The 21,401-nt window shown below is 39.1% G+C and overlaps 1 protein-coding gene across 7 annotated transcripts in view; it reads right to left on the bottom strand.

Annotated features, from left to right (window-relative positions):
- The window catches only part of MANBA (mannosidase beta), a 52,771-nt gene that overhangs the window by 8,948 nt on the left and 22,422 nt on the right, over positions 1-21,401 (bottom strand). For all 7 annotated transcript variants that reach the window (XM_030271665.4, XM_032748187.3, XM_030271666.4 and 4 more), the window contains exons 8-16: positions 18,833-18,984; positions 16,963-17,080; positions 14,796-14,882; positions 14,130-14,297; positions 11,951-12,169; positions 10,498-10,662; positions 8,666-8,810; positions 2,319-2,461; positions 368-625 (exon numbers count right to left, since the gene is read on the bottom strand). In XM_030271665.4, coding sequence (XP_030127525.4) covers positions 368-625; positions 2,319-2,461; positions 8,666-8,810; positions 10,498-10,662; positions 11,951-12,169; positions 14,130-14,297; positions 14,796-14,882; positions 16,963-17,080; positions 18,833-18,984 — 1,455 coding nt within the window. The remainder of the gene's footprint in view (positions 1-367; positions 626-2,318; positions 2,462-8,665; positions 8,811-10,497; positions 10,663-11,950; positions 12,170-14,129; positions 14,298-14,795; positions 14,883-16,962; positions 17,081-18,832; positions 18,985-21,401) is intronic.

Genomic DNA, 21,401 nt, shown 5'->3' with positions numbered 1-21,401 from the left:
GCTGTCTGCAAGCCAGAACACTTGTCATGATGCTATTTGCTGTCTAGGGACAAAAAGAAAAGAAAGGAGCAATGCTGCAAGGTGGAAGACAATCTACATAAATGAAAGGGAGACTTCATTCTTTAAAACAAAACAAAGCTCAGACAAAAAGCCATGAACAAACAAACAAACCCCAGCAGTCTTGTTTGGATAGACATCTAGTGACACCAGAAAAAAATCCAATTTTGAACTCAACCTAGAAGCCAGAACAGCAATAACTAAGGAGAGAGAACATTCAGTGGAATCAGACACTGCATAGCCAGCAAACAACCCAAAACAGTAGGATTAGTAAAACCAAATACAGTAATTTAGTATGATTGATGCTTACACGAAGCTGGGTCTTCTCTAATCCCACAGCATCCTTGAGTGATGAAAGGAAGTAATGGTTTGTAGGACTCCGGAGCCCATCTCCTCCCACGAGACAGAAAGTAATAACACAGCTTCTCCTGGTACAATTTCTGCATCTTTCCAGAAGGTCACTGATGGACTCCTTGTAGATGGGGACAGCACTCTGTGCTTTAACAGTCACACCTTCTTTGGCAAGGGTGCATACGGGCTCCAAAGAGCTCCAGGCGTGCACAACGACCTATCAAGCACATTGAGAGAGCACAAAGCTTAGAAGAAAGGCTACATCTGTGAAAACAATGCAGCATCCTAGATTTCAGATTGCTCATTACAACAGATGTTTTTCTGACAGCATCAGATGATTTCCACCTAGCAAGAAACTACACAATAGATAGAGCATAAAAATTAGATCATTCTAAAAACCTAACAGTCTGGAGCTGCTCTTGACCTGCAAGACTTTTTTGTCTTCTCCAGGCTCCTGGAGAGGAAGAGATTGCCAACTCCTACCAAGGGAGTGCTGGGAAATGGAATTATTGAATGACTAATTTGTTGACTCTTTCCTCCCTTCCTGGATTAAAAAAAAACTCAAAGGATTTTCTTGAGATTGCTCAGAGTTAACTGATGCAACCCAACTGGGTATGCTAGAGTTTCTGCTTAATCACTCTTAAACAGAAGCAACCTCCATCATCTTAAAAGGGATTATGAAGGTTATATGAATACAGCAAAATACATTCCCAGACATCATCCATGCATTACGAATACACCCTTTTTAAAGGGCATAACTTGGAAATTAAGCACTTAATGAAAATTACAACACTCTATTTCATAAATTTTCAGTTATTTTTTGCCTTAACAGGAGTGTTGCAGTCAGAAATAGATCTTAACTCTTTTCAAGAGTTAAGTTCCAAACTTTCTTGAAGTGCTATATACAGTTTTCATCAGAACTATCCTACTGCCAACACTTCTCTGCTGCTATCAGAAAATCTGAATTCATGTCTGTTAGAATAACTCAGACCAGAAATTAACAATTTCATTAAATGCAGTCCCTACTCTAAGAACTGACCGTCCAGAAATCGCAACCATTTTCTGTGCCATATATTACTCCATACAAGTAACCCCATAAATCTGAAAATTCATGGAAGCCCACCAGACAGTGCAATGATCTAGGAGCTGACATACTCATACTACTAGTGAGTTATTCCAGGTCTCGAGGTCTGTTTTTCCATCCTTCACACTGTTTTCACATGGTACACACTTTATGTCAGGAGCTATATCTCATAGTGGAAAATGGTTCTTAAATTCATCTGGGGTCTGGCTGCCATATGATTAATAGCAACAAAATGTAACAAGCTCAAAAGGAAGACTGCTGTCTACAAGAAAACACAGCAGCCCAAATACTGACTTAAAAATCCTATCAGTTTCTATAGCATTATCAGAAAACATTAAAGGCATCAATTGCAAAATGGTGATATGCATAGGTGACCTTCCAATTAAAGATGTGCTGTTCATATTTCAGAAGATAATCCAGTCCCTTTTCCCAAAGCATATAGTTTGAGTACTGGTAAGCAATGGTACAATCCTTTCTTCCCCCCTGCTTAATCAGGTTGTCTAGCTCTAAGACCCAGGGAAGAGTTCTGTTAAGTACTAAGGTACTATTTTTCACATTTGTTCTATTTAACCACCTTTAAGATTTCAACAGAATAGTTCATTTCAGCCTTATACCTACAGGCTATAAACAAAGCAATTCCTTTTTCTGTGAAGCACTACACTCTACTTTAATAAAAGTTAGTGTTGCCCCTAAGATCAAACACTTGAGTTGCATCTCACAGTGTTTGAGCAGGGCTTTACTGAAGCTTGTCTGTGCAAAGATGTGCTCATTTCAATTTCTCACATCTTTGTAGGAGGCACACAAGAGTGAGGTAGGTGTCACTTACCCTCAAAGTCAGCTTGTGGTCCTCATGAAGATCTGAGACACCATAAATGTGCAACATCCCTTTATCTTCATAGGCCACAGGCAGCAGTGGTGCAAAGAAGTTCTGGGCAAAATAATGGAGCAGTTTCCACTTACCACCATACTCTAAAAACGGTTAAAAAGAAGAAAGACTGAAACTGAATCCAAGGTTCCCTTGTCACACATTCCCTGTATGTGCTTTCTGGTCCTGCTACTGGCAATGCAACATCCCCCTCCACCCTTTTTCACCTCTACTAAGTGCAAAGAAAGACTGAAAGTACTTTTGCTTCCTTCCAGGTAAGGCTCTGCCCTGGAAAAGATCTGATGCCCTTTCAAGCTCTGAGCTTTCCCTAAAGTTTACATTTTTTTATGTCTCTGTCCTGTCACTGCTACACTGTCATTCAGTTAAAGGAAGCCTTGAACACAAGTGACAAGGCTGACACAGTATACCACACATAAACCAAGCAGCCGGAACATCTGTGCTGCTGAGAACCCAGACAAACACACTGGCACTGCCACAGAGTATCACTACTATAAAAAGAGACAAGGTACTTATACAAAGTGCTCTCTTCCCCTTTTTCAGTCCTCTGTTCAGTTATTTCGTAGAGGACATCAGTAGCAATAAAGACAAAAATAAGTTCCCCAATCAAAGACAATTGTGAGCTTGGCAAAACAGATTTGCCAAGATCTTGAGACAACACCTCCTCCCTGGGAGTTAGTATTCATGACAGACGCATGACAAACAGCTCACATTGCTACTTTAATGGAAAGCTGTACCTCATTACTGTAAATACTTTGGAAGTCTGCCATTAAACTGGAAAAGCCATCAATCTCTGCATCCTCTCCAAAAAAAGCAATTTTGCTTTCTTGCTTTGCAACACTGCCATGTAATCATTTTGAAAGAGAAGCTGCATCCATTTCTTCCTCTATTAACATTCCATCTAGCACCCACTACCTGCATTTTAAGTTTGTCCTTGCTCAACCACTATCCAGTCACTGAAATGGCACTAAAAAGAAGTAGAAAGTCAGCTGCACCATCTCACAAGGAAAGAAAAGTTAGATATTAGTTTTATTCTTGTTTCTGGCTCTTTATACAACAAATTTAAAACTGATGTATGCTTTATGATGTATGAAGAATAGTCTTAGTGAGATGTTTTTGTTGTAACTCTCTTAGTAATTACTCTCTTAGTTTTGGTTCTTGTACAAAGCTTTTAGCACTTTCAAGGGTTGTTGTGGCTTTCCCAGGGGGACTTGAACATGCTTTATCTGCACTCCACATAGACATGAATGAACCTGATGAAGAATAAGTGCATTAGCTTCAGTTTAGCACCTTACACATACCTTGTTCTCAGCAAGTTCACAACCAGCTAGCTTGGAAAACAACAAGAGAAGCTCATATCTGCCTGGAAAACCCACACAAGATTGAACTGTGCTGTAAGATCAGTCTGCTGCCAGCAAAAACACCACTAGCATTCAACTTAATTGCACTGAAACAAACCAAAGAGATAAGGCTGGAGGAAAACTTCAGGAGAGGCAGCTGCATTTCTTCAAAACAGACAGTCGATAAACTGATGAACATACTCAGTATATTGGTGTTTCTCAGTACAGAACTGTAGAACCATTTATTATAGGAAAGATCTCTAGGATCAAATTCAGCTGTTCACCTTCCAAGTGCACCATTAAACCATGACTCTAAGTTCCCATGTACCTGTACATCTTGTAAATACCTCTAGGGATGGTGATTCCACCCCTTCCCTAGGTAGCCTGCTCCAATGTTTGACAACACCTTCAGTGAAGAATTTTTTCCTAAGATCCAATTTAAACCTGCACTGGCACAACGTGATGCCACTTCCTCTTACCCTGTCACTCATTAATGGAGAAAAGGGGCCAACCCCTACCTTGCTATGACCTCCATTCAGGCAGTTGAAGAGATCAAAAAGGGGTGTGTGTGGGTGTGTGTTTGTGCCTCCAGGCTAAACACTCCCTCCGCTGCTTTCCACAAGCCTTGAGCTCCAGACCCTTCCTCTGCTCCACTGCCCTTCTCTGGACACACTCCAGCCCCTCAATGCCCTTGTAGTGAGGGGCTCAGAACTGAACACAGAATTTGATGTGCAGCCTCAACAGTGCTGAGTACAGGGAGACAAATCCCTTCCCTACCATTTCTGGCCACAGACACAAGCCAGGATGCTCTCGGCCTTCCTGGCCACCTGAGCACATGCTGGCCCATGTTCAGCTGCTCTTGACCAGCAGCGCCAGGTTCTTTTCCACTGGGCAGCTTCCCAGCCACTCTGCCCCAGCCCATAGTGTTGCCTGGAGTTGTTATGACCCAAGTGCAGGACTCAGCATGTGGCCTTGTTGAACCTCATTTAACTGGCCTCAGCCCATCGATCCAGCCTGTCCAGATCTTTCTGCAGAGCCTTCCTGCAACTCTCACCCAACTCCGTGTTGATTGCAAACTGGCTGAGGGTGCATCTGAACCCCTTGTTCAGATCCTTGATAAAGACATTAAGCAGAGCTGGCCCTAGTACTGAGCCCTGGGACATCCCAGTAGTGATCTGCAGTCAGCTGGATGTGAATCCATTCACCAACACACTCAGCCTGGCCCTCCAACCAGTTTATTTTCATGGTGAACAGTGAACTCATCCATATCATGAGCAGTCAGTTTCTCCAGGAGAATGTTGTGGAAAATTGCATTAAGGCTTCGCTAAAGTCTAGGCAGACAACAACCACAGCCTTTCCTCATCCAACTGCGTCACTTTGTCATAGAAAGAGATCAGGTTGGTCAAGCAGGACCTGCCTTTCAAAAACCTGTGCTGGCTGGGTCTGATCCCCTGGTGATATGAACAAAAAGGTATGCTCTGGCATTCCAAGGACACTTCCTGACAGAAAATACTAGTGGTTTAAAGAACAAATCTACCAAAAATAGGGAGTGCTAACAAATTACTCTTCAGTCATTAAACTGGAGAAGATGGGAGATTCGGACTGGGGATGGATTATCTGAAACAGAATAAACACGGGAGGCAGTATCTGATCCAACAAACAAAAGCTATGGGCCTTGTATGAGAAATGGGCAGGGAGAGTCTGGAAGGGGTTGAAATCTCTAAAGCCCTCAGGACTGCTACAGGACTTCCTGGAATTTCAATTGTCAATTAATTAAATTGACAATGCAAAAGATGTTGCTAACTGCAGAATCCAGGCAGAGCTCACCACAAGCTCAGACAAGTTACCCAGCATGGTCTGAAGTTTCAGTGCCTGTTGACTTGAATTTTTTTTCCTGAGCATAATTCACATAATGAAAATCTAGACTTCAGCTGTCTCATATATGGAAATGAATAATGCAATTGATGAAGAGCATTTTCTGCTACTTAGTGTAATATAAAATCCTGTTTCTTTTTGAATGGGTCCTTCTCTCAGTCTCTGCTGTGCCTTGATTTCCAACTGGATTACACAGCCACACTGCAGAGGGAAAGAGAGGAGGTTTGCTACCTAGGCAGCAGAGATCCTCAGAAAACCTTTACAGCAAGGACATCACACTCAAAGTGAACATGGTATTAAACTTCCACAGAATAACCCAAACAAACAAAAACCCCAGCCAACAAACAAAATCAAACAAACCACACACTTAAAAGTTTGCACCATCTGAAAACCCACTCTACTACTATGACACCCATTGTTTTGGAATGTTTGAAACATCATTAGTCTGCTTAACTCAGATCAGCTTTTAGACTGGTATTTCCCTTCCCAAAAAAATAGAGCCATTTTAAAGAGCCAAAACTCAACTGCTGTAGCAGTTTCACACAGGAAGTGTTTTCCAAAGACAACTTTTCCAGCAACAGGATCTTAATAATACATTTGTTAAAGTAACTTCAGACAGCAAGGAAAACCAAAGCTAATTAAAAAGCCCATATTTTTCAGTTCTTGTGTTGTCTTGATTTCCACAGGACCAGAACTACATTCCTTTCTTTAAGAACAGGAAGGTTGCATATCAAATACACCACGAACACACACCCAAAAATGGATGTAAAAAATCTGGAGGTCAGGAAGTTATCATGAGAAACCTCTGCGTTTAAACTTTCCTGTTATAAACATGCATGCCCAAAGGCAACAGTCAAAAGTTATTTAAAATAGTCCTAGGGTGGTTTTCTTCTTCTCCCACATACAAAAAGATGCTTACAGAAATCCAAGTTCCTCGATTTTTCTTGACTAAAACAAGGGATTTGCACTCTCTGTGGTATTAAACTTCAGAATAGGAAACTAGAATTAGGTTTGTAATGAGACCCCAATACCCTTTTTTCTGACTCTTCCCTGAAGCCTGATGGCAGGAGTGCAAATAAACAGATCTCCCTGAAATGATTTTAAATTAATCACTTCACACCATTAAATGCAACCCGAGAAACATGCTGCTAGTTCTCTCCTCACCTCAGCTTCATGAATTCAGATCAATTATTCTCCGTAACAGCCTGTACTGGGGCTCACCAGGGGCTCTAAATATTGAATCTGCAATGAAAGCCAGTTATCTGCTCAAGGGAATCTCAAGACCACCGAGTTGGGTACCTCAAGGTGACACTTGTCTGGGAGTGTCACAGCACTCCACCAAAACACACTGCAGAGATGCTAAAGCATCCAACATGGCAGCGCCAGCTTTACAGCTAGGTGCTAACAGTCAGAACCCAGTTGTGATAAAAGCTGTTTACTTCTGAGATGAAGCCAGAAGTGCTATGACACAAGTGCTGTGCTGTGTTTTCATCCAACCCAAGCAAACATCTTAAAGGTAAAAGTTAAAAGGAGAAACATTTGCTACCTTCTTCCTTCCCCACCATGTGCAAACATTTCTGCTTTGTACCGGAAATTATGTAAACCCCTCCATGACTTTCTGCAAAGTAACAGATTTTAAAAAAAGCACTCATTGATGATACTACTGTGCCACCTAACAAAATACAGAAACGTGTTTTTGAAGTGCAAATAAAACTAATTTCTCTGAAGTCTTGCATAATTTCAGCCATTAGCATTTCAAAATCCCTCTACCACACTGCCTAATTAAATGAATATTAAACCTTTCCTCATCTCACTGAGGGAATACAACAAAACAAAGGGACAGCTGTATCTCTGCTGAGCTTCTTTCTTCTAAACTTCAACAACATATGAATAATTCAAGTATTTGATAAATATTCTACAGTGATGCCATCTCTGTACTCAAAAAGAAATTTATGGTCTCCACGACCACTACATCTATCAATACACCTGTCTTTACAAAGGGACACCTTTCCAAGCATCTTTTTCTCTGGAGGCACTTAAAACCTACCAGCATCACCCATTGCTAGAATCATAAAAGAGAACATTATGATATTCCATTTCCTAATACAAGTCTAGAAAGTCCAGAGAGATGAGCATCATAGCTGGACCACTGCTAATTTAAATAAATTAGCCTCTTTCTTCTACTGGTTTTTGCTTTATTGAAAAAGAACAAAACGGGAAAGGGACAAACATCTCCCAGAAAAAGCAGGGGAGGATGGTGTGGGTTAATTTTTTCCCAAACACAGGTCAAATGGCATTTTATTCCAAGGGCACACCAAGACTGTCAGTAGACAGTCCTAATTTTTCTCTAAGCTTTTTCTAGTTTGTTCATATTTTTTCACTCGTGAAATGCTTAAATAAAGATTTTCAAAACAAAAATATGTGAGAAATAACTAAAATTGAAATAGAATTTACCCAAGTCCTATACAGCTACCATAGGACAACTTCTCCAGTTCAAAATGGTTTCTAGACAAAATGTTTGGAATATTAAACACAGCCACTTCCATCACACCACACATTCTTCCCCTACTTCTTACTGCCTAAGTGACTTATCTCTTTATATGTCTGAATATTTTTGTGTTATACAAGGGAAAAATTCTGTGTAAATAGCATATTAGCAGAATAATTTAGTCATGAGGAGTGATTCACTTCATCTGACACCAAGTTAGACATCAAATCTCAGGCAGTCATCTCCTATAAAAAGCTTCTCAGAAGTTATATCAGGTGAGAGATACCCTATGAAGTTGTATGAAAATCAAATTCACAATGGAGAAGAAAATTCATTCCAGCTCTGAGACAGCAACGGACACAATGAATAACATTTGGAGATAACCATCTCTCCCCCAGATGAGTACAGAAGAAATCCAGATGCTCAGTTTTTACATCATAAATCCCATTGTGCAATGCATTTCTAAAGGATGGACAGAAATATGTTCAAAGTTTGTAAAGGTACCCAAGAGACAGAACAGAGCTGTATTTCTTATTCTGATACTTCCAGCTGAGGAAAGCACAACTGGTAGCTGGTCACAAACTTACCCAAGGAAGCCCATGAAGGAGCCTGCCAAATGTCATTGAGTTGCCAGTACAGAGCTCCCATTGTGTGTCCTTCTCCATTAATTATTTCACTTTGACTAAAACGATAGAATTCAGTTTCTGTCTTTATACACTGAGCCTGCATCACCTTGGTCAACAAAGAGATAAAAATTATTTTTGGCACGTTGGATTTTACTTTTTTTTCAAAATGTGTGAATATATTGATACACAACACAAACTTCGCAGCAACAGCATATAACTTTAAACTTGAGCCCTGAGGAGTATCCACCTGCAGTGCAGGTGGAATTCTGCTGGAAGGAGATCTATTCCTAGCAGCTCCCAACAGCTTTGCAAGCAGTACTCTTCAAGAATCTCATATGGGGCTACTTCCATGGTCTTTGAAAGGCAAATTGAAGACAAGGAAAATAAAATGAAATTTTAAATAAATATTTTTTTACATTGATTTAAATAACCCCCTCCAGAGTTGCAAAATGATGTTAAGCTGCATTGCCTTCTGTATACATTACCTTGGTGTCTAAATCCCTACACTCTGAACTTACATTCTCATTATACAGTCAAAACTGTGCATCAGAAAACCAGCCTTTTTTCAGCTGCACTCCCACTCTTTTCTCCTTCACATCAGCTAAAAACTACTTTTCAGAATTTTTCATTGGCCAAGTTCTCAACAGGTGCTAAACTGACTGATATGTTCTTCACATAGTTTATTATTAGGCTGGTGAAATACAAAGGAATTCTTAAAATAAAGTTAAAAGTCTTTAGGACAGCACAAATAGCAAAGAAATTACTTCTAATTACTTCTAGTTAACCACTAAAGCAAGTTTGCTTTCTTTATCCTTTTTGCTATCCTTATTTTGGTATTAAATTGTTTAACCTGTTAATAAGGCCTTGAAAGACATAGCCTTAAAGAAATACTCGCAGCTTTTTTGAGTCAGGTCCTCATAGTGTAAGCTTTATCCCGGTTTCAATTTCAAGGCATCATCTATCCTTGTTCTCTTGTCAAGAGTGCCAAAAATTCTCAAGCAATTTTGCTTTTATATAAAACTTGCTGACAGCAGCTCTCAAACATTAGAAACTTAATGAGTGTGTAGTTATTTCCATCAAGAGTGTTTCTCAAATTCTTGAAACACACCAAAAATTAACAGCAATTTCAATTTGCATAATAGCATTAGAAAGTTACTTAGCATCTTTTAAAAATTGCACAGAAATCACAAATAAAGAAGCAAGCATGATGTAGGACTACTATGAAGGAAAAGCAAAATACATGCCTCTGACTTGAAAAAAACCCCAACATGTATTCTATAAAATATCAATATTAGAGTCCACAATAAAATAAAAGCTACTACTAATCTAATTAATAAAGAAATACATTCTTTGGAAAAAATCTTGCTTCCAAAGCTCATGTGTTCCATGTGGCAAGAAACAAAGCAGTGATCCTACAGGGGCCACATGAAAAGCAAAACATGGAACAGGGGAACATGCAACACTGGGAATAACCTTGTACCATGGAAGCCCAGTACATCCCTGCATCCTCTCCCAGCTTGGGAGAAGGATCAAGGCAGCACATAGTTTCAGACAGACTTTCTCCCAGTATGTGGGTAATTCCCTCATTATTCCAGCCCTTCTATCATGGAAATTGGCACCTCTCTACAATAAAAGAGAGACAAGCTAGCTCCAAATTAAACTGGACTCTCCAGTTCTTCAGAATGGAAACTTTCTGTATGATGGAACACTCCCTAAGGGACCAGGTCCAGCTCTAACAGCTGACAAGTAGAACAAGTACTGACAGCTACTTCTATGGAAGACATCACTGTTACCTGAGTGAGGTAAATCATATCTTTGAACTGCTTTACAGGATCTGAGCTCTGGGGAAGCTTGAAATGACGCCCAATCTCTTGAAGCATCTGAATATTGCCACCTTCATGATGCTGCCGATGGAGAGAAAAATTGCTTGTGTAGGACCAGTCCTCAGGGGAAGAAACCTTTTAAAAACCACAAAAATAAGGTATCTGAATGAAAAGGTAGAAAGTACATTTAATGACAGCCAGGATATTGAGGAAAGGATATCCATTACAGCCTACTGATACAATCCAAAACCTTAAAACTGGTAGTATATTTCCACAGTGCCTCAAGCAGTCATGCAAAGATTTTTAATCACTAACACCCTTTGCTTACAGTCCTTGTACAAATAAATGAAAACAAACATTGCTGTTGAAGCCAGAAGAGCAACTTTTGGCTCAGTGGCATTTAACCTAATTGTCCTAAGCTTTGGGTTGGCCAAGGGACCTCAGAGTTTTGCTTGCATTCATAGTAAATCAGAAACACCTAGATTAATATGGAAGAATGTAATCTAGTCAAACACATTGAGTTATAAAAGTTATATAAGTCAGTAGCGCTATAAATTCTAATCGTATGTATATACATTTTCAAAACCTGCCTCTGATAACAAATGATCATAAAACAGCTTTTTTCAACTAAAGACAACAGTGCAGCCTAACTCATTAAGGTATTATTGTCAAGTTTTCATTGTAATTACTCTCTTGAAACAATCTAATTTTTTTCTTTTTAGGCTGCATTGAATAATTTTTATTGTTATTATTATTAATGAATGTTCTGATTATGCTTCACATTATATCCTTTGCCAAGCAAATTGGAAGAAATATTCTGTACTCCTTTTGGTTGCATGCATGACTATCAACATCCCTCCCTAGACAAATGGACAAACAGCGTGCTACGTCTCTGCTCCACTTTGATAAATAAAACAGAACATATAATATCTAAATTTAATGGAGACAAAACCAAATCCTCTTACATGCAATGCATTAAGAAACAGATTCTTTAAATGAAAGAAACTGGTAAATGCATATATATCAAAACATTTTAAAATTCAGTACAATTCAGCTTTTGTCATGTTTCTATTTTTTCTTAAATACACATCCCTAGACACCACAAAAGTAAACACATGTTAGTCAATCGTTACTGAGCTATACATTAAATAGAATTACTACAGAAATAACAGTTTCATAATAGTTTCTCATCCAAACCAGGTCCCTCTTGTGACATCAAGGCAGTATATTGAACACAGAGGAGGGAAACAGTACGGTTCCATTCCCTCCCTCCTCACCAGTACACACCGCTATCCCATGTACGCCATACCATGCCTAACAACACATTACTACAGTTTGCACGCAGAAGTTTTTTGGGAAAAGACTCATTGCTCTCACTAAACGAGAGCAAAGAGGACAGCAAGGTGTGGAAGTCCAGCCTTACCTTTTCAACTGTACTGAAGGAAGGCCAGGACTGAAATCCATACTCTGAAGCAAAACGAGTTTTAGGATACACTGTCCAGTTCCAGCAGTCACTGTTGTAGTCATAAAAGTGTGTGTCACCATAATGGGTGTCATAAGGATTCTGGGAGAGCCAGCCTTCTTTAACTGACTCCAAGCCATTGGTGGGACTGGATGTAACAAAAGGACGACTCTTATCTTCCTGGGATTTAAAAAAAAACCAAAACAAAACAAAAATACAACCCCCTTACAAAAGTGATTGGCTTTTACTGTCTGAATACACAGACCATTTTTTGAAAAGAGGAGCTTGGGGGCAGGGAGACCGTACTTCTTCCAAATTTCTGAGTCACCACCTAGGACACATTCCCTTTTTATGTCCTAACATTCATCATCTTTACTTACTTAATTAGCTTCTTACTTATGTTCTTGGAGGACAGCTGGGCATGATTCTGCTTGCTCTGCTGTTCTGAGGGATTCTCTCCTCACATCAAGAGATTTTCTATCTTTATACGCCTCTAAATTCTTAATGAAGGCTATTTAAAGTGTATCTTGTGCAATATATACTAAAGGAACATTAATATTTGAGTACTATGACTTCTTTATGGAAAATTATTACTTTTGCAGTGTTTTTGCAGGAACAAGGCCATGATTTCTCCTTTCTTATTAAACAGTCACCTAAATTTAGTCCTAACAAATCCAAGGTGTTCTGCTTTTAATATTTGCATGGTATCATTACAGATTATTGTCATTTTAGCTTGCCCTGCATGCTAAGATGGATGAGACTACAAGAAGGGTTACATTTCAAATTGTTCAGAGCTGCCTTTATTTATAGCCTCAGTAGACTCAGAATACTAAATCTTTTAACAATAGTCTACAAAGTACTAAAGAAATTCTTTTGCAGGTATAATTCACTTAACACCCTACTTCTATTTAGATATAGGTCCAAATTAGTTACCAGTAACAAGTTACTGCAATTGGCTTGAACACAGTAATGCACTCACACATTTGCTTCATTTTAAGAAACAATCCTGTTTCCCCATCCTTTTTTCTTTTTTTCTTGGTGTGAGTAGTTAATAATTAACTGAAACAATTTACTACAGGAAATCCTGGATTCCCTGAAGTCTTTAGCTCAAAGGTAGAAGCCTTTTCAAGTTACCAAGTCCAGCACTACTAGTAGTTACAGGTTTCCTCAGCTGGCTTGTATTACACAGGACCTGAAGTGATCTCCCTCTGTGGTTCCTTTTTGCACTCAAAATCATCATTCTATGGATTTAAAATAAAAATGGGTCTGGCTTGGACGGCAATGTTGCACAAGTACCAAGCCAAAACACCTCACTTTGTTGCACACACACTGGCCACCTGAGTCATGTAGCTAATCACAAAAACACCACAGCACACCTTTACACAGAGCTCAGTCCAGAAATCTAGAATCTCCTCTTCTAAGAGGAGAAATAAACCCAAAAAACCTGTGCAAAATGGGTACTGCCAAATCACACTAGACTTCATCAAGTATTCCAGGTGTTTGTGGACTGTGTACTTGCAGTTTAAATTTTGCACCAAAAATTTTACTTTGTCTTCACATACCGTAGAAATACCACAGATTTTATTTACAAAATCAATACAATGACTACTCAGCATGAGTTCAATGTTTAGCATCACTTTTGCTTTACCTGACTAGAACAAGAAATATATAGTCACATACTAAAGAAATAACATCATTATAGATTTATTCAACTGCCACTAAAAGACCTGAGGGTTGTTAAATGCTTTTCACAGTGTTCTTCAACAAAATCAGGATATAGGAAACCTCATCATCTAGACTAATTAGTTAATGGGCAAGCTCATTTTTGTCCACTGGAAGTGAAGGCACATGTGGACATGCTAAAAGCAGGAAGGAAAAAAGAAGCAAGATCTACTACACTTTCACGTCTTACTTAACACATCACAAAATGTTAAAGACAAGTAAGATATTTTTTTTTTTTTTGGAGAATAACTCTTGAATTTAGAGAGTTGTTTAGAAGAGCTTGGAAAGAGAAATTTGTCAAAATGCTCTTCCTCATGTCTAAAAAGGATTAAAAGAAAAAAAAGGTAATTCCAGCTTGCTCCAACATTAAAACCTTTTGCCAAGCCATTTCCTCCTACAGTTTCTTGAAATTACTTACACTAAGGACTATTTCGCGTATGTTCTTCACATAAAGCGTCACGTAGTCTTTGACATAGACTCCTATGTCAGAATAAGGTATAGAGAACCAGTTGCTTGCAATTGCTGCTTCATTTTCATTGTTACCACTCCAAAGAATAATTGATGGATGAGATTTTAAACGTCGCACCTGAAATACAACTTACAGTTTCAGAAGTCAAGCAAAATTACTTATCTTAACAATTCATTTTTTAAAAAATAATCATTTTATTCTAGTTGAATTACAAGTCCACATGTATATTACATATGCTAAGCGGACAATTCCCATTTTTTGCCACATGGTTCACTATTCCCTCAGCTTGCCACCAGGCTCAAAGTTTTGTAATATGCACCTTCAGAAGGGAAAAGTTCTAATATGCTGACATACATCTGCCTTATGCACATATGTACCATCCACCTCTACTGAGCTATGTGTGAAGGATAAATTCTGTGCAGTCTGCTTGACTGACTACTCCTGCAAGCAGTAAGAGGAGTTCAAGAAGATTTAGCAAGCTTACATTTTGTGTCTCCTACATAAAGGTACACTATCAAAAACTTCAAAACAACCATTTCTGCAAAGCTAACTTACACAGTCAGTCAATGAAAAATAGATAATGTGAAATAGAGCTTTGACACATGGATAAAATACCTGATGAGAAACTTCTGCTCTTATGGATTCTAAATAATTCTGGTCAGTTGGATATAGCGCACACGCAAACATAAAATCCTGCCAAATCTACAAGAGAAAGATTTAAAAAAACTGTCAGTAATTTACTTTGCATACTTAAAAAATGTATTGGGATGCACAGTCCTTTGTTCAGACAGAAAACAAATCACATTCACCATGGGGCTCAAGTATGTGCACAGTCCACTGTGGTTATCCTCGATACCAGGAGTATGAAATAGGAATCAGCTCCTGACAGCCTACACTGAGGAGCGGAATACTACTCAGTAGATGAAGTTCTGTAATTTTCAACAGAATTATCAGAAACATGAACACGTAGCAATTTGCAGCTGAACAGATCAATTTCATATTTACTATTTTGCAGGTATAACACGAAATCTCCATTACTTAATGAGAAGAGACATTAATTCTTCTGATGTGGCACTGAGCACACTTAACAGACGTTAATGTGTACTTAAGAAAACACCTCCATACAAAATGATCTAAAAAACAGCAAATCTTGCACAGTAAGGGGGCAGAAACAAACTACATGCTCTAAAAACAGAGTGACCTTTCTCTTCAAAGAAAGATCAAGTAGATGCTGCTAGAGAACAGCAAGCCTTTCAATTCAAGAACAATAAACTCCATTTGTACCTTGCAGGAGAATTACAAAAATGGGAATGGAAACCCAATGAGATGGATAACATTTCTTGTTTACCTGTTTTGTTTTTTAAATTGCCATAACCTTGAGGCTCCTTCTAGTCTATCTCAAATGTTAATGAAAAGACCTCCAGAACAATCATCTTAACCCAAAGGAGTCTATAGGAGACTCCACTTTTCTAAACACCATGCTACACGGAGAGAGACAGAGACCAGCTCCTCATAGAATTTCATTTTCATTACAGTGAGGCTATGCTTTTCCATGGCTCTTTTCAGCACACATTCCCTAAGGAAGATGAAGATAAAGAATAGGACAGTGGGGGATAATGGAGCCATTAATAATTGTACAATCTTAACATTGAACAGAAAAAGCAAAGCTATTGCTGCAGAATCACTCCTTTAGTGGCTGTTGATGTCAAAACTCTATTCAAAGAAACTTTCTCACTATTCCCCTCAGTGAGCTATCACTGGTTTTCCTTAAACACAGTTTGACTCCAATGCACTTTTAAGCCTTTGTAAGACCATCAGAAGAAACAAAGCCAAAAGCCTTCCCCATTGCCTTCTCCAGAATAAGGGTTTGATTTTCTGCATTTACTTGCTATTTTGGCTGTTAAATAAGATCTAAATCTTATCTGTACAGACACAGATCTAAGTGGCCTACTTAAGGTGCCTAGTGTCAAAAATTAAAGAACTGTAAGTGCTCAGAAGCCTTGAAAATCAGGACACTCATTCAGATCACTAAAATAGATGTAACTTTTTTTTTTTTTTTTTTTTGCAAGCACACACATCTGAAAGCAGCAAGGTATGAATTCTGTTTCCCTGTTTCTTCTGGTGTAGATTAAGACCAAACACACTTCTCAGGATTTTTAATACCAGATGCAGCTTGGCCTTCATTCATCTAGTCACTGCTTCATCATAACTTATTAATACGTGCCTCCAAGCTTATATAATAGAAGAAAAGTACTCATCTAGGATTAGTGATTGCAGCAGGTGTTCACCTTACAGCTACATTTATATTCAATTACACCTTGTTCAAAATGGCCCCTTGAATAATGCCTTCCATGTTTGTCTTTGGGTCAAATGAAAAGTTTGAACCGAAAACACTCACACCTTTTCAGTTGTTGCTAAAAGGAAGAAAATACTTTTAAAATAAATAAAATCCATTTCCACATCTGAGAAGAGCACAGCTACCTTCTACCCAATGGCGACCTTCTACTGTAAAGTCTCCAAAATAACACTTCCAGATTTAACAGACAGTCTCTGTAATCACAAACCATTCAAATTACAAAGAAATTAAAGAACCTCAATCAGCCAACCAAAAAATTAGGTTAATCTGACCTCTCATGTTGATACTCTACAATGTCTTTTGGAAAGATGGTTACAACTTACATATTAATTTTCTTTTTTTTTTAATTTGAAGTGGATTTTCATTTACAAGGTCTAGTCAGTTTTTAAATAAGTATTCTTATTTATAAGTGTTTATTGTGCTTACCATTATTCCTATTTCATCACAAATATCGTAAAATTCATCTTGCTCATATATTCCTCCTCCCCAAACCCGAAGGGCATTCATGTTAGCATCTGCTGCAGACTTCAAGAGTAGCCTTAGTCTGTCAAATACAAAAAGGAGATAGACAAGTTTTGTGAAGTTGTATTACTTAAGAATTTCTTAGGTTATACAAAAAATTAAGAAATTAATGCTCCTACCAAAAAACCCACCCAAATCTAAATCATTAATAGGCAATTCACAACTTACAACTCTAACAGAAAGAATCAAAATACTATGGTTTCTAAACCTGCATGTCTGGACAGAGCTCTCAAAAAGCAATTTTTTGTGCAGAAAAAGTTGCTTGGTCCTGTTAACACGTATGAAATAGATGGCGTGACACGTGTAAGTGCTTTTACAGAAGTATTGGCAGGACCAAATTTAGAAATACTATGCTTTATTAACCATGTTGGTCTTTCCTCCTCTGATATTACTTGCTTTGTATGTCAATTAATTGAATTCAAATTCTGTTTAAACATAATCAGAAATGTGAGTTCCATAATGCACAGCAAGAATGGGGGAGTGAGCAGGTGAGGATAAATACTGAGAATCTAATTTTTAGAATTTCAGGCTTCATTTTTCCTTAAATCATACTAGCAGCCTCTAAATTGCATGTGAATGCACACTGCAGCATGCCCTGTTCTCCTGGTTCCCCAATACCCCAGAGCAAAGCTTAGTCCAAGTACAGTACAGCCCCCATCCCACCTGTATCTCTGCAGGGCTGTGCACTGAAATCCAAGTAGCCTAGATGAGATCAGGAAAAGGGGAGAGGCTACTATGCACCTACATAACCCTGCATGACATGGGTTAAGACATGGATGAAGTGCACATCCTCTGACTACCAATGGATGTGTCCAGACAAGGTCAAAGAACCTGAGGATCATCCCTAAAAATACCTGAAAGGCCAGTAACTATGAACTGTCGGAACTCAAAATGTCCCTCAGACATTTTTAGAGGTTCCAGGCCTTGGTCAGAAGCATTTTAGACCCTGGCAAGCAGCTGAAAACAGCTGTGATTTTGAGTTTGAACCATGGAATGAATTACCAACTTTAAAGGTGGAACAAGCAGTCACAGAGGGTTAGATGATATGGTAAAAGTAGTCACAAATTAGAGGGTAAAATTTTTTAGTATTGTACAGGGGGGTTTTAACACCTGTACAGGGGGGTTTTACTTTGTACAGGGGGGTCAGGAGTTCTAAGATGGAGGAAAGTGGGCCTGAACCTGTTCTTCCTCCTTCTTCTTCCTTACCTCCATGTTCTTGGTGATGTTGGCATTTTTCTATTGGTTTAGGCTAGGGACACACTATTCAACGTAGATGATAGATATTGGCACATTATTGTAAATATAGTACACGTAATTTCTTGTATATAATGTTTGTACCATCCCACTGAGGGGCAGAGCCCCACACACTGCCCTGCAGGACAGACCTGCGGCAGGGCAGCAGAACATGTTAGAGATAAGCAAAAATAAACAACCTTGAAACCAGCACAGACGAATTATGGCTTCTTCTTTGGCAACGGGGCAGAAAGACAGAGGCTTTCTATAATCTCGGAATCACCAATACCCACAGATTCCGACAATGAACTGCAAGCAATCACTGTCCCACCAGCAATTGCACCTTCATGCCTTGAACATCACTCAAATCTGTTTCTGTTAATTAAGCCCTAATTCTGAAGCCTCCCTCCCACAACAATTACTGTTCTACCTTGAAAGTTTTACCCAGCAAAACCAACCTTTGATACAGGCTGTAGAGAGAGAGAATCAGGAGGAGGAAAACATTGTCCTTTATCCTTAGAGAACATCAAACGTGGCTTACGTGTCATAGGTCACTCTGTCCTGGAAAGAATCTGCTGGAATCCAGTTTGAGCCCTTAATAAAAATGGGTCGGCCATTGATTCTGAAGTAGAAACTCAGACCTGGTGAGCCAGGAATAGGCTCCTGAACAAGTTCTACTGTCCGAAAATAAACCTGTGAAGACATGAAATTAGATTTAAAGCTGACAAAAAAAGGAATTAAAACGACATAAATAAAGAAAACCATTACAAAAGGGATTGAACCGAACAATAACAGCTTAGAATTTGGCAAGGAATCAAAAGACATGGTCTCATCTCTAAATTCGTGCTTGCAAAGAACACACTATAACAGTACTAGAAAGAATTCTTTCAATAAGCCTGTTCACTTTTTAAAGTTGCTATCATATTAAGAGAGAGCAAGAGAAAGCATGAACATACAACTGTACAGGTGCACACAAGTATGTAAGGAAGAGACAGATGAAGTTTAGTTTCTGCAGAATCCAGTCAAAAGTCCAGCTGAAGGCCAGAAAAAGAAATACAGTGGTTGCACCAGATCAGAAACACCATGTAATCCACAATTTTCTCTACCAGGAGACTGCAGCAGCTCAGTTTTAAGTCTTGTCCCTGAATGCCTAGTAGGAGATTCACGTAGTACAAGCAAGATCTTCTCCTTTTACTGCTCTGAAATGATACTTTTTCAATAGATGTAACATTTACAGAGAAAAAAACATCCATGCAAACACAAATGCCAAGTTGCTAGTGAAGGGCCCTCTGGCCATCACAGCTGTGTTGGAACAGCATGATTAGCAATAATGACTCCGAGTAATCAGTTCAGCTAAATAAACACTTACTCTGAAAAAAGTATTAAAGATAAAGCACATCTCAAGCAGAAGCAGAGGCTAAACTTTTACAGCTGCTCTTTTAGCCTAATATATGGCATTGTGATACTGAAACAACATTTTCCTGCTGCAGGTGGAATTGAAGCTCCCAGGAAATTGTTCCAGACCTTTTCTAGGACTTCACTACAAGCAACCATGCTGTTCTGAGTGGTATCCTGACTGCACTGACACAAACAGCCATGAGGGAGCAGTGCACTGCAGCATCACTGACTATTTGTACAGGTGCCTTCCCCACCTGCCATATCAGCTCCTGCACACCTCCAAACTCTTCCGGAAAACAGCTCAGAAAACAAGGACACTTTAAATATTTTCTCCTGCATCCTTGTTCCAGTTCGACTTCTTTAAATCAGGAAGAAAACACATTTTCTTTCTTGTACCTGTTGCTCATTATCATTGGGAGAAAACTGGAAAATTAAATAAAGGGAAGGAAGGCTAATAGTAAATTTTAGCCAAAAAAGGTTTGGGTCAGAAAGGCAGGAACCTAATTTTTTCTAAACTACTCCTAAGACAGCAACCACTCCTCTCTCAGATGACTATTTGCTTTACCTTTTCAAAAGGTCAGCTTGTAGAGTACAGCCTGTTCTCTCTCTGCCACAAGCTTCAGCTGAGGCAAGTATCTGTCAGTAAATCCGGCTAAAATTAACCTAGTTAAGTGCAAATGATACACCTATCTTTAAGATAAAATGCAATTCTTTATTTCACACACCAGACATGGCTATAGTTCAAAAGGGAAATTATTAATCCCACTATGGGACTGCATTTTCTGAACGTTCAGCTTATCAAAAATTACACATATAGACAGAAACCTATTTCTAGAGGTAGGGAAAAAGAAGAAAATCACCACTTTTTGCTTCTAAGCTAACTGGACAATCATTAACCAAATACCTGGATAGAGACAATGCATGTGACAAATGAGATGTCTTAGCAGAGGTCGCAGATCACTGTGCTCAACCTAAACAGCTCTGCATCATGGCAGCAACCATTCCTAGAATTTTGCAGACTTAGTTTAACAGGAGCAGTTGAATTTAAATAATAACCAATGTTTCATACAACTTTTGCAGTTACTCTAACTCCTGAAGGCTACAAAAGAAAAACTACAGTATGAGTAATGCAGTAGCGAAAAAGTTCTGACCTTCCTGCAGTGAATTCAATTACTCAGAGAAAAACTGCTCCAGTCTCCATTGTGGCTCTTTTTTAATGGAATGGGACTTGCAGCTGGAGCTGCCAAAGTATTTGGGATGTCATCTTAATGGATGTCATCAGGCAGGTTGAGACTGTGTCAGAGTGTGTTTGTAATGGAGTATTTATATTACCAACAGAAGTAACGTGATACTGCTTTATTCATGCTCAAGTGGAACTCGTGTAACTGGCCAAACCCAAGGCAATCTGAGAGGCTGAAACACTCAGCCAGGACCACCCAGACAGCAGGAGCAAGAGAAAAAGCTCCCTAGCCTCAGCTCACATTCCCAGGCCTTCAAGATTCAGCGCAACTCCATTGTTCCCCAGGGCCAGCTGGTAACGGCACATCTTCCTGCTCCTACTACAGCTTCCTTCTGCCTTGGGGGGTAAAAGAAGGGCAATGGGAGACAACCACCATCTGGCATGCCTGGCTACGTGCTCTTCTGGCTACCAAGACCTTGGCCACCTCAAAATCTGTCTGGTAGATCTTGCTGCCTGAGGACTAAGCATTTCT

Source organism: Taeniopygia guttata, chromosome 4 (genome assembly GCF_048771995.1).
Source record: "Taeniopygia guttata chromosome 4, bTaeGut7.mat, whole genome shotgun sequence".
NCBI lineage: Eukaryota > Metazoa > Chordata > Aves > Passeriformes > Estrildidae > Taeniopygia > Taeniopygia guttata.
Note: the sequence above shows the minus strand (reverse complement) of the source record. Positions and strands in the feature narration are given on the sequence as shown.